The following is a 14,509-nucleotide window of genomic DNA, read 5'->3' as shown; positions in this document are numbered from 1 at the left end:
TCAGGATTATGCATGCTGTGTCCTTATCTGTATGTTTATTTTGATTTTCTCTTATCTCTCTACCCTATCATAATGTTCAGTCTATCAGTCAGAATTTCATCAGAAAAGAGATGCCACTCACAAAGGGGTTTCATGGAGGAGACGTTATTGAAACCTCTATTTGCAAAGGGGCATGGAAACCCAACAAGGCACTGTGAGGCACCCAGTCCCACAAAGGTCTAGAAGAATTTGAGGGTCTCAGAGCCATGGGAGAGCTGGGTAGTTCCACCTCTTAATTTCCTGCCTGTGTCTCGTGTGGTTGCATCTACTTCAGACCAAAAGACAAGGGCATTTGATTAATGCATTCTCCAGAGGTTAGCTTCCCGGGACTTGAAGAAGGGCCAAAAAAGGGTAAAGAATGAATAATGTGGTAGTTGGGAGAGAATATGCTATACAAGGGAAATGACCAACCCAATAAAATAGAGGTAAGCCTTGCTAAGAGAACCTTCTGTAAGAGTAAATGCATGGTTTGTTCACACAGAACACCAGAATCACTATAAAATGCATTTTCTCGCCCAGTTCTCTATCTGTGGGATGAGTGTGATGTGGTCTTCCATCAAAATATGAGTGCACATTAAATATAAATAAACCAGACTTCAATGTCCAAAATATATACTCTGGAAATCTCACTGTGTCTACTTCCATTCTGGTAGACCACTCTGAAGCATTGAGTCTGGTTCTTGGCGTTTTAAGAAAGGCATTAAAGAACATATAGAGAAGGATGACCATGGAGATAAAGAATCTGGAAATTAGGTCTCATAGGCACCGTGGATGGAGAGGTGGATGTCTAAACTGAGTGTTGAGGTTCACTAGTGGCACATTTGAAGGGCCATGTTGAAGAAAAAGAATCGTATTTACTTTCTTCAACTACAAGATGACAGAATCGTCCTAGTAAGTAGAAGTTTTAGAGAAGCAGATTTTTATTCAACATTAAAAAAAAATTTAAAGAATCAGAATTTTCAGAAAATAGAGACTTACCTAATGATTTGTTACCTGCCTGTGGAGATTAGAGTTCACAGCTTTGTATAATGAATGTCATAGGAATACATTCTTAATGTTGGGAGCATAAACATACCAAACTCTAATTTCATATCTACTTATTTATTCTAGTCATTATAGAAAATAATTGAAGAGGATATATCATGAGAATAGGCACTGCTTAGTAAAGTATAAATATAAATCATCTGATATACATTAGAATAAAAAATATAGATACAAGGGAAATAATATAAAATAGAATAAACTGGTCACAATTATTACAGAGTTACAGTAATGAAGATACCATTTAGTTATAAACTTTACAATAGCCAAGATGGGAAAAGCAGTAAACATTTAGCCATTAGAAGAAAATATACCAGATTTTTTTAAAGGAAGAAATTTTTTTTTTCTAAAATTTTAAGACTCTACAAGGAACCATTCTAAAAAATGCAGAAAGGCCGGGTGCAGTGGCTTACGCCTGTAATCCCAGCACTTTGGGAGGTCAAGGTGGGTGGATCACAAGGTTAAGAGATCAAGACCATCCTGGCCAACATTCGGTGAAACCCTGTCTCTACTGAAAATAAAAAATTAGCTGGGCATGGTGGCGTGCTCCTGTAGTCCCAGCTACTCGAGAGTCTGAGGCAGGAGAATCGCTTGAACCCGGGATGGGGAGGTTGCAGTGAGTCGAGATCGCGCCACTGCACTGCAGCCCTGGCGACAGAGTGAGACTCTATCTCAAAAAAAAAAAAAAAAAAAAAAAAAAAAAAATTGGTAGATAAAACAGTGCCATGATCAATTTATTGACGTGTCCAACAATATAAGCACAATATGATATGATTAGTGAGTGTAATGGACTTAAAGTAAAAGAAAAAATTAGGCATCATTATTTATCCAATTACCAGATACAGTTTTGAGAGAATATGCAAGGAAGGAGTTTTAGACGATCAGCAGAAGTTTGAAGGACTTTCCGTACAAGAAGAAAGCAAAGGCAGAAGAAAATAAGAAACAGACAAATAAAAATACGAGTTGGCTAGAGTGAAAGAAACAGCTGAAACAATGGAGGATAACGACAAGCTGGAGGTTCCGACCTTTGGATCTCTTTCCGCTGATTAGAACCTTATTCACCAACTCCCTGACTTCACCTTAAGGTTTCACTGGGAATTAGCTGATGGGGAAACCAGCAAGGTTGTCAATGACTATTTAAGCTACTGTTGGCATAAGTTTAAAAAGGAGGCCATAAAAAATGAATATTATTAAATTTAGATTACTAAAATATTTTAAAAACTTTTATTTGCATGTTTGCCTTATAGCTACTTTTTAAAAGGATGAAACATTCTTACTGTCATCTCAACTTCCTGTACATTTAAGTATAATTGGAATTTTTTTTAAAAAACCCTTTATATCCTTAAGTAAGTGACATCTAGTGTCCATGACATTCTCATTAAATTTGGCATTTGTAATAATGTTTTGTTTCTTTTCCCAAGACTCCTTCTAAGTACGTTTTTAGGCAGCCATCATCTTGACAATCTCTTTCTTTCTACTTCAAAGTATACCTCAGATGAATAAAGAGAGTTCATTAGAGCCTTCAACCATTCAGAGGATGTTAAACAGCTATTTTTCTCTTACTCTTTCATTCATGATCCTTTCTATCCTTGTTATTTTGCAAATAAACATCATAATTTCACTAAGCAAAGCCACACTTAAGGAAGGAGAGAAATGAAAATCTAGCAAGGATTAAAATAGAAAGAATTTAACAGAATCATGTTCCTTGTATGTGCTTCATTATGACTGGTACGTGTTGCATAAGAGTAATTTTATACCTATATATAGTGGGAAAAACTACATAATTGTTCTATAAAATAATGGAAAATTAAGTGTGGTAATGCCAACATTTAATATATTTTCTTTGAATTGAAGCTTAATAAGTTGAGTAAGGAAAAATTTTTTAATTAAAAATCAGCAAAAATTGTCAAAGACTGAACAAAAGCAAACACTTGTTTAGCAATTACTATATATACTAGGCACTATTCTTAGTATCTTACATGCATTAACTTATTTAATTCTTGTAACTATTCTTATGAGTTAGTCACACTTGATATCTCTTTTAAATGGGCACGGAAAGGTTAAGTTACATTCTCATAGTCACAGGCCAAGTAAGACCCAGAGCTTGAGATTCTAAACTCAGAATTCTGGCTTGAGTATGTGCACTAATAATTGCCTATAAATATAACAGTGACCAAAAAAGCCTTTAGAACAATATTTGGTACAGTGTAAGACCTACATAAATAACTTTGGAGAAAAAAAATCATATTAAAAGTCAGGTTTTAAAAACATTTAACATAATACAGATTTTTCAGATCATGTTTAATACATTTAATTATATCACACTTTCAAAATGGTCCTCTATGGATAGGAATTGAATATCTCCTTTGCGATTTTCATTAGGCATCCACAATTTTGGATGTCTTGTAATGATATATGTTACCTCACTCCACTCAGCTGGCTCTGGTTTTTCCCTGATTTTTTATTTGTTAATGTCAATTTTTTTATGACCTTAACTCCCACAAGTTTTTGAACTTTTGATTATTAATCGCAATGTATTAGGATTGTGTATCGATCAACCAATGCATCTTTCAGGATTAAACGATTATATTACTTAATAAGAAGTTTTAATTCATCGAGTAATGTGAACTATATGAGGATATACATATATTAATTAATCAGCTGTTACCTTTAGAAAACATTCTTGCATTTCTGAGACTAAAAATACTCGCTTTCCTATTATAGGTCCTCTTTTGCCCCTCCACATTCTCATATATGCGAAACATATACTACAATTAAAAATGCAAAATTAGACCTTAATAAGTTATTTTAAGTTCCTTATAATTAGTTAATAAAGTGGTTTGAAATAATAAAACCATGTGGTTTTGTTAGACATACAGATAATTGAAAAAGAATAAAATAGTCCAAAAATAGGCCTAGCAATTGCTATAAGCATAATAATAATGAATTAGAGGTAATTTCTTATATAAGGAGAACTCAGAAATAAAAATCAAATAATTACCCAAAATATTAATATATTTGTCATATAAAACCTTTACACATAAAAAAAGGCAAAAAAATCAGGAGAAAAATATGTTAAGGCTCTCTGTGTCATATTGACCATATCTTTATTTTCTAAATCAATTATTAACCTATGTTAAAATTTAATAAACATGAGAAGTATTTGTGATCAAGCAATCTCCTCTCTCCAAAAAATACAATAAATGGTAGGAAAATAAAAAAAAATAGTTTAACCTTTTTAAATGACAAGGAAATACAAAGAAAAGCAATGAGCCACAACATGATATTATTTTGGCCATACTCTTAAGAAACATAATATCAAATATTGCAAGGCTACGGGAAAATTTTAGTTCTTTGCATTGCTGGTGATAGCATAAATTGGTATCATCCTTTTGTAATGGAATCCATGTTCACGATCAATGAAGACGGACTTTTAGGTTAAAAAGCTGACTGCACGATGGATGTCTGTGGCATTGATTATTTTCAGGTATCTAGGGTCATTTCAATTGTTAGGAGTATTTATTATTTAAAAATTACATATATATACAGGTACATATACATACATACATGTCTGTGTGTGTAGAGTGCATGTATGTTTATGTATATATTATATATCTTATTACATTTCTCTCCTCTTCATTCCTGATTTTCAGGTCCTCATATTACAACTTTTTTTTTTTTTTTTTTTTTTTTTTTGAGACAGTCTTTCCCTGTCACCAAGGCTGGAGTGCAGTCGTGTGATCTCGGCTCACTGCAACCTCTGCCTCCCAGGTTCAAGTGATCCTCCTGTCTCAGCCTCCCAAGTAACCAGGAATACAGGCACCCACCACCATGCCCAGCTAATTTTTGTATTTTTGATACAGACGGGATTTTGCCATGCTGGCCAGGCTTGTCTCGAACTCCTGGCCTCAAGTGATCCTCCCACCTCGGCCTCCCAAAGTGCTGGGATTACAGGTGTGAGCCACCACACCTGGCCTATGCACTTCTTAAGTAAAGAAATAATACTCAATTTTTTCTCTGATTTCTTGCAACTTTTTAGATTTCTCTTCTATCCCTGTGAATGGAATGAACAAACATGCCCTTGTTTTACATGTATGTGGAAGGTTTTGGATTTAAGGAGATGTTTTTCTTCACTATCTACAGGCATTGATTCTTGTCAACAATAAAATTAGCAAAGTTAGCCCTGGAGCATTTACACCTTTGGTGAAGTTGGAACGACTTTATCTGTCCAAGAATCAGCTGAAGGAATTGCCAGAAAAAATGCCCAAAACTCTTCAGGAGCTGCGTGCCCATGAGAATGAGATCACCAAAGTGCGAAAAGTTACTTTCAATGGACTGAACCAGATGATTGTCATAGGTACAGACATTTTTATAACTTTAAGACCAAAACTCAAGTTTTTACCTTAAGAGATTTCAACTGGGTTTTAAGTGCAGGAAGGTAAATTAGCTACAAGCTACATGCCTGCAGCCTATGTGATTTATAAGAACAGGGCCAAGAGAAATTGGGATTTTGAATCTGGACCTTACAGTGATGTTTTTATGTATGTCCTTGAGTATCTGAGAATATGGAGAAAGCCCTAGGGCTGAAGTTACCCTACCACATGCACAATATGCAAAGATGAGTTTAAATAGTGCTTAACTACAGATATTTTGAGATACCTTTCCATTTTGGGGACCTGTTGTATTCTAAACACTCGTAAATCATTTGCTTTAAAAATATGTTATGGCTGAGCGCAGTGGCTCACGTCTGTAATCCCAGCATTTTGGGAGGCCGAAGCAGGCAGATCACGAGGTCAGGAGATCGAGACCATCCTGGCTAACATGGTGAAACCCCGTCTCTACTAAAAATACAAAAAAATTAGCCGGGCGTGGTGGCGGGGGCCTGTAGTCCCAGCTACTTGCGAGGCTGAGGCAGGAGAATGGCTTGAACCCGGGAGGTGGAGCTTGTGGTGAGCTGAGATCGCCCCACTGCACTCCAGCCTGGGCGACACAGCAAAACTGTCTCAAAAAAAAAAAGTTATAATGTTTCTCTAAACATATAGTAAAAATTGTGATTTTATTATTGGCTTATAAAATGCTAGATTGAAATTCTTTAACAAAATTTTAAAATACCTTAGGAAAATAATAAATAACGTGAGATGGGAATTGTAAACTTGCTTTAGTTGATTTCTGGGCAAACCTGTGTATGCATCTTAAATAATTTTATTGGTATTGCTTTCACTAATAGTCTTTTTCATAAGTCATTATTATTTGTAAGTCATTGTTTGTTTGGCTTTTGTTTGTTTTAATAAGGGAAATTTTTATCCTATTTTGCTATTCTCCTGAGGAGCATGCTCTTTAATTTCACTTTTGTTTTTTAGTCAAGTTGATATTAATCCCTATTTCTTTATAGATTGCTTGCTGAAACAGATACTACAGTGACTAGTAATATCCTAAAATTTCCTCTAAAAGCCTTGCACTTATTACATTTGTAGAACTGGGCACCAATCCGCTGAAGAGCTCAGGAATTGAAAATGGGGCTTTCCAGGGAATGAAGAAGCTCTCCTACATCCGCATTGCTGATACCAATATCACCAGCATTCCTCAAGGTGATAGAAGATTCTCCAAAACATTTTGAAAAATTTAAATTCAAAAGCTTTAATTAAAAAAAAATCTTGTGGAAACTGGAATTGTCACCTAAGAGGCCAACCTTATTTCCAGCAAATTCTCTATTACTGCTAGTGTTATATCCAGTGATTCAGTCTGGATGACCACGGGGCCATCCAGGCTCACTGTAGAGATGCGTAGACTCCTGTTAATGTCTAGTCTAAGACACAACTTAATGTACAGTGATTTTATAATATTGTGAAATCACAAAGAAAAAGTACATTTATTTAAAAAATAGCATGCCTTGGTGTTTGTAAAAAAAAAAAAAAAAAGATATATGGGAGTACCTCTGAAATTGATCCAATTTTTACCTTGAGTCTGCAATACCTTAGGAAATTTTTTTCCTTTTTAAGACACTCCAGTTATTAATATCTGAATGATAGTGGTAGTTGTGTGTTGTGAAGAGTGTAGATTTTGGAGTCAGTTTGCTTGAGCCCAAATTACCATAAAATGGTTCAAAGTCTTTGAAAAAGTTATTCATTTCTCCTCTATCTCTTTATCTGTCAAGTGGAAATAATACTGCTATCCACTTCATTGAGTTGTTTTAAAGTTAAACAAATAATTAGAGAAATATTTAGCATATAGATAAGTAGGGAATTAATATAACTCTCTATTATGCATTAAAAATGTTCTGAACAATCAGTATGTGTAGGCGATGTACCACACACTTAAGACAGGGCAGGGAATAGGATATGCTACATGCCTTTGGGAGCTTACTTTCTAAAACCAAGCCAGACAAATACACAGCAATGACCACATAGCCACAAGGGTAAGTTCATTGTTCCAAGGGATTCCCAGGAGAGGCACAAAAGCCGGTCTTTGTGAATTAGAAAAGGCATCAAACCACCAATAATAAATTCCTCTAACTTGCATATCGTCTCTACTCTGGGTTTTTCAGTCTCACAAAAGCCCTCTATATTATCTATTTTTCCCCTCAGTCTGTCCCTTTCTCAACTTAGGTGCCTTGTTCTTGAGTGCGTGCAAAATGTAGGCATTTGGCCACAGAAAACACCGGTTGTCCTTTATTGTTCTTTTACAGAAATTTCAACTCCTGAGAGTACATATTCCGTAGGATGCTTTCTTACCACCCCTTGCCCTCTCCCTAATCTTTTGAATACAGAGCATGCTTTTGACTTCCTTGGTAGCAACTACTGGGATAGATAGATACATAGATGATAAAGACTGATTTATAACTTATAAAGCACTTTCATGTTGTCTCCAATTTGTTGCATGTAACAAGTAAGCTTTTGCTATCCCCAGTGCAGGAATGAAATATTTATATCTCAGATAGATGTAAATTGGGGATTGATTAGATAGATGATAGATAGATAGATAGATAGATAGATAGATAGATAGTAGATAGATCTTGTTAAAATTCTTGCTGAAATTTATTTCATGCAGCCAGATGACTTACCTTTAGCACAATCTCAGACTTTGCTGTCCCTCTTAATGCATGCTCCAAAATATCCTTCACTGACACCTTTTATCATTTCATCACCTCTTTTCCTTTACTTTGCTATGTCTTCTATCTATCCCAGGTATCCTTTCCTCATCATTTATAGCTTCCTTTTATTTACCACCACTTAATAGAAAAGTTAAGTAACTATAATTTATTAAGCATGTATTTAGTTCTGGCTATCATGCCAAATGCTTGTCATGGAGTCTTCTATATGATTCCTACAACATTCTTATATGGTAGTGTTATCATTCCTGTTTCATAAAAGTGGAAAATGAAGCTTAAACAGGTAAAGAAAATTGTAATTAAGTTCTTAGAGCTAGGAAGCGGCAGAGATGGAATTGTGTGGTGCTGATGTCAGAACTCGTGTGTTTAACTATTTCACTCTGTTGGCATATTAAATACTCCTTTCTACTCATTGTTATGCTTATCTAATACATGATTCCACCTTGCTTAGGCTGGGATACCTATGCCTGAATATCAGCAACCTCCTGGTGATATTTTCTCCCATCACTCATGGAAATGGAAAGGCAGTAGAAAGTAGTGTAGAGACTGTAAAAATCATACTCTTAGACCAACCTGGGTGAGAGACCTAATTCAGTCATTTAGTTGTACTGTGACTTTAGGATAATTATTCTGCATTTCTATAACTTCAGGTTTGTTAGATGTCACATGGAGCTATTAATAACCCTGTCTCCTAGGATTATTGTGAGGATTACTCTATAGAAGTAAGGCTTGTAATGTACACGCAAGTACTTGGCCCAATGTAAACCTCAATGTATTTTATCTTAAAAAAGGAAAAGAAAAAAGAAAATTTAAAATAAATAAACAAACAAATAGATAAAAGAACTAGAGTATGGGTTCTTTAACTCAATGCCACAGTGGCAGAAGCTAATGATGCACTTTATAAATTTGTCTATCTCAAACCTATTGCAAAGTTTTCTCCCATAGTCAAACTTCTTCCTAGCTATAACTTTACATTTGGGAAACCGACATCCCAAAAAGGGAGACACTTTGAAACTAAGTAAGGCTGATGGTTGTGATAGCAATTGGTGTACTAGAGGCACTGCATTAAAAAATATACATTTTTTGCATTACTTTGTAACTACTTTGTAACTTTGCATTACTTTGTAACTTTGAGTCTTATTTCTTTATCTGTGAAAAGGGATTAGTGACCAATAATTTATATTTTGAGAGGCTTAAAGGATTTGAATAGGAAAAGTGCCAAGGTCAATGTTTGGTGTGTAACAGACATACAATAAATAGATGTTCCTTTTCCTAGCAGCTCTAACACAAAATATGCTACCATAGGAAACTAAGAATCATTTTCAAGTCAAATATGGACTAAACTATTCTATTAAATGGACAATATTGACAGAATTCAATTTGATGTGATAAAAATTTTAGACAAAATGAAACCTATGGTTTTTCAATTCTGTGTCTTTATAGACAAATAGCCAAGACTTTCTGTCAATCAGATGTTCTTTCTACACATAACCAATTTGCTATTTTCTCTGTATCTATTGCTATTAGGTGGAACAATATGTTATTTTAAAAGCTGTATAAAATATAATACATCCTCAGATGCTAGGAGGAAATGAAAATAAAATATTTAAACTTTTATATTTATAATACTCAGTCTTTGGAAATCACAGCTGTGCAAGTACTATCTAGAGGTTTAGTGGGTACTTTGGATCTAAAATTATTACCCCAGGTGGTCCACATATGGCAGATCACTTGATTATAGACCTCTCCACTCCTCCTGCATAAACATTCTGGATTTAAAAGGCATAAGTAAATGTTAGCTGTTTCTACACAGACATTTTGCAGAGGTATTTGATGTTTTTATGGAAAAGTCAATTAAGGCTAAGACCAGCACAGCATATCAGTGTTAATTTTTAATGATGCTCATTAATGAAATAAACCATTAAGTTTGTACATGGGTTTAATTTATACGTAATCTCTTCATTATGGTTCGAATAGTGACCTTCCCACTTTATAGTTATTATCTTTTGTCAATGTCAATTTTAGCCCATTAACAAAGGTCGAAGAGAATAATGAGACTCAGGGTTGACTTCAGTTCTTCTATTCCAAGAACAAAAATTGACTACATGATAGAAATCATCCAAGTTTTTGTTAAAGTCAACCTAAGAGAAAAATAGCAAGGGCTTCCACTACTTCCAAAAGCACACATTATTATAAAAGGGATGAAAAAAAAGATAAGTAAAACTGATTCTTTGAAACTGTGTGTCTTTTAGAAAATTGATGGCATATGTCTTTTTTAAGTCTGTCCACATTCTGTACTTATAATGTTTATCTGCTAATTTAACATCTTTAATTCCACATTCCAGGTCTTCCTCCTTCCCTTACTGAATTACATCTTGATGGCAACAAAATCAGCAGAGTTGATGCAGCTAGCCTGAAAGGACTGAATAATTTGGCTAAGTAATAATATTCTTTCATCACATTCTATCAGAACAATGGCTAGGTATATTAGTGCTTATATGATAAGAATTACAAACATGATGATTGATTTTTGACTGTACTACATTTCGCTGATGTTGTTTTTTCTAATAATCTCAAACTTCAGCATATCCAATTATTTCTTGAGAAGAAGCCAATGAAATAGTACCCTTACTAAAACCACCAAGATCAGCTTCATATTTTATTAATACTATACTGTTTATAGATTAGTTATATTTTATACTAATCTATAAACACACAAAGTGTGTGATTAAATCAGTATGTGCATTTAATATGTTCTAACTTATTTGCATCAAACAGAAGGTTAAGTAAATTATAACACGGTTTCTAGAATTTGAAAATGCATTAAAATGAAATCTACCAAGATGGAGAAATATTGAGCATCACACAAATTACTATTTTAATAATTATGAGATTCTCTAAACTCCTCTTCTCTGAAAAGTTTAAAATAAAATATCTCTGGACATTTAATGTAGATCAACAAAAGAAAAGCTTTTGTTGTTGTTGTTTTTGCTAGTCCTTCTTAATGATTTTTTTTTAAATAAGTGATACTAGTACTTGTCCTGGTTTCAAACATAACTTCAATTTGGCAAATGTTTTCATTTGTCTTCAAGGAACACTATGTTCTTTTTGATCTGTACATATTGCTGACTGTCCCTACAGAGAAGCACAGTATCATGCCAGATTTACTCATTCCTGTTTTTATATATAAATTTCATGGTGGATAAATAAATATAAAATATATCTTTGAATGTATATATATATATATATACACACACACACACACGCATATATATATATGCGTGTGTGTGTGTATAATCAACTCCTTTACTAGGTAAAATATTCTTTGATGGGAAAAGTGGTTTTTGATCCATGAGACCTCTGTCCCTCACAATGCCTAGCATAATATCATGCACATAATAAGTTTTCAAGAACATTTGTTTATTAAATATACAAATAAATGTTTGAATAAGTGAACAGTTTTTAAAAATAAACTATTAGGAATATTATGTTCCAATACTATGGTAGTCCATAATTTGATGTTGGAACTTAGGATATTATAAGAAATAGGAGACTATGTCCAATCACGTTCTGTCAGATGAATCTCAAAGAGAGTAACTTTGAGCTGAGACCTTAACAATAAATGGACTTTGTCCAAGCTCAGAGAGGTTGGAGAAAGCACTCCAAGAACTGGGAACAGTAAGTGCAAAAACAAAAAATGTCCTTTCCTCTAGACTTGATTAACTACACAATGCTTGCAAGAAAGGCATCCATGTGTGGTGTTTGCTTTCATTTCTGCTTTCTGTTGCAGGTTGGGATTGAGTTTCAACAGCATCTCTACTGTTGACAATGGCTCTCTGGCCAACACGCCTCATCTGAGGGAGCTTCACTTGGACAACAACAAGCTTACCAGAGTACCTGGTGGGCTGGCAGAGCATAAGTACATCCAGGTAATGCAATGCCACTGCTTATGTGAGGAATATCCAGAGAGCAAGACCCCCACCCCGCTTATGGGATGCTAGGAAGCAGGAAGCTCTTCTTAGAAGTTTTTTTTTTTTTTTTTCCAGAGTGCCTTAGTTAGAATTTCTATGACAAAATACCATAAAAAGATTAAATCAAGAAGCACAATTTACATTAGCTAGATTTCAATAAAGTTTTTGATTTAGAAGTATGGAGATGAAACTTAACGTCTTTTGTAATGCTGATTTTTTTTCAGTAAGGGTGGTGGTGTTGGTGGTGCCATACTGAGTAGGGGGAGTTTGAAGCCACAAGTAAAATAAAAATTCTTTTTTTTACTGTCATTATTAATTTTAATTTTCAAATTATTCAAGAATTGACTGGAAGGAGCTTCTCTGGTCTAGCTCCTGATTCTTTTTGACATGACCTCATCATTTTTCTTTATTTCCTCTAAAAAAAAATGAGATACGTTTGCAGAATGTGCAGGTTTGTTATACAGGTTTATGTGTGCCATGGTGGTTTGCTGTCCCTATTGACCCATCCTCTAAGTTCCCCCGCTCACCCCTTACCCCCTGTTGTGTGTTTTGTTACCCTCTGTGTGTCCGTGTGTTCTCAGTGTTCAACTTCTACTTATGAGTGAGAACATGCAGTATTTGGTTTTCTGTTCCTGTGTTAGTTTGCGGAGGATGATGGCTTCCAGTTTCATCCATGTCCCTGCAAAGAACATGATCTCATTCCTTTTTATGGCTGCATAGTATTCCATGGTGTATATGTACCACATTTCCTTTATCCAGTCTATCATTGATGAGCATTTGGATTGGTTCCATGTTTTTGCTATTGTAAATAGTGCTGCAATAAACATTATGTGTGCATGTGTCTTTATAGTAGAATGATTTATATTCCTTTGGGTATATACCCAGTAATGGGATTGCTGGGTCAAATGGTATTTCTGGTTCTAGATCCTTGAGGAATTGCTACACTGTCTTTCACAATGGTTGAACTAATTTACGCTCTCACCAACAATGTAAAAGCGCTCCTATTTCTCCACAGCCTCATCAGCATCTGCTGTTTCCTGAGTTTTTAATAATCGTCATACTGACTGGCGTGAGATAATGTCTCATCTCCAGCCACAGGGAACCATTAATCTATGTTATCATTTTTGTTTGTTTCATAGACCATAGTTTTGTGTAGATTCTGAGAATACTTTAACATTTAGAAATTTTATAATTTTAACTCCTGTATTTGGTTTTATAATCTAATTTTGAGATAATCCTAGTATATGATGTGAGTCTAATTCATTTTCTGTATGTGGATAGCAATTGTCCCAATGTCATTTGTTGGAAGTAATATTCTTTCTCCAATGAATTGTCTTGTCACTGTTGAAAATCACTCGATCATAAATGTAATGGTTTATTTCTGGACATTCAATTCTATTACATTTTTCTATATGTCTAGTCATATGACAGTATTATACCCTTCAATTACTGTAGCTTTTGATTAAGTTTTGAAATTAGAAAATGTAGGTTCTCCAACTTTGTTCTTTTTTTTCAAAGTTATTTTGGCTATTCTGGTTCCTTTGCATTCCATATAAATTTTGGGATCTACTTTTTCATTTCTGGAAAAATATTCTTGTAAGGCTTTGAAAGGTATTGTTTTAAATCTACAGATCATTGGGAAGAATTACTATCTTAATAATATTGAGCCTTCCAAGTCACAAACAAGGGTTATTTATATCTTCTTTTTCTCAACAGTTTTTGTCATCTTCAGCATACATGCCTTGCAATTATTTTACTACATCCATTTTTTTCATTCTTTTTGATGCTGTTTTGAATTGTTAATTTTTTTTTATTTGTTTGCTGTTAATGTATAAAAATACAATTGATGTTTATATATTGAGCTATCCTGGTACTATGCCAAATTTGTTTTTAGTTGCAGTAATTTTTGTGAGTTCCTTTGGATATTCCATATTCAGGATATATTATTCAAAAATAGACAGCTTTAGTTATTTTATTTGGATTCTTTTAGGTCTCCCCCTCCCCTACAACCCACCCTTTGCATTGGCTGGAATCTCCAGTGCAATGTTGAATAAAGGTGACGAAATTAGCCATCTTTGCCTTTATTTGCTAGTTTAGGAGGAGGGAGCATTCATTTTACCATTAGTTACGATGTTAGCCACAGGTTTTCTATAGATGCTTTTTATCAAGTTGAGGAAGTTCCCTTCTATTTCTGGTTTACTGAAAACATTTATTATGAATTTTTTTCTTACATGTTTTTCCTGCATCTATTGAGATAATCATGCGAGTTTTGGCCTTTATATTTTTGATATAGTGTATTACATTGATATTACTTTGATTGATTTTCATATGTTAAACCAATTTTACAACC

General features: G+C 34.2%; 1 protein-coding gene across 2 annotated transcripts in view; it reads left to right on the top strand.

The window, feature by feature from the left end:
• The window catches only part of DCN (decorin), a 37,244-nt gene that overhangs the window by 19,095 nt on the left and 3,640 nt on the right, over positions 1 to 14,509 (top strand). For both annotated transcript variants that reach the window (XM_002823576.5, XM_054527489.2), the window contains exons 4-7: positions 5,224 to 5,437; positions 6,555 to 6,668; positions 10,534 to 10,627; positions 11,979 to 12,117. In XM_002823576.5, coding sequence (XP_002823622.1) covers positions 5,224 to 5,437; positions 6,555 to 6,668; positions 10,534 to 10,627; positions 11,979 to 12,117 — 561 coding nt within the window. The remainder of the gene's footprint in view (positions 1 to 5,223; positions 5,438 to 6,554; positions 6,669 to 10,533; positions 10,628 to 11,978; positions 12,118 to 14,509) is intronic.

This window comes from Pongo abelii, chromosome 10, assembly GCF_028885655.2.
Source record: "Pongo abelii isolate AG06213 chromosome 10, NHGRI_mPonAbe1-v2.0_pri, whole genome shotgun sequence".
NCBI lineage: Eukaryota > Metazoa > Chordata > Mammalia > Primates > Hominidae > Pongo > Pongo abelii.
The sequence above is the reverse complement of the archived record's forward strand: the minus strand, read 5'-3'. Positions and strand labels throughout refer to the sequence as shown.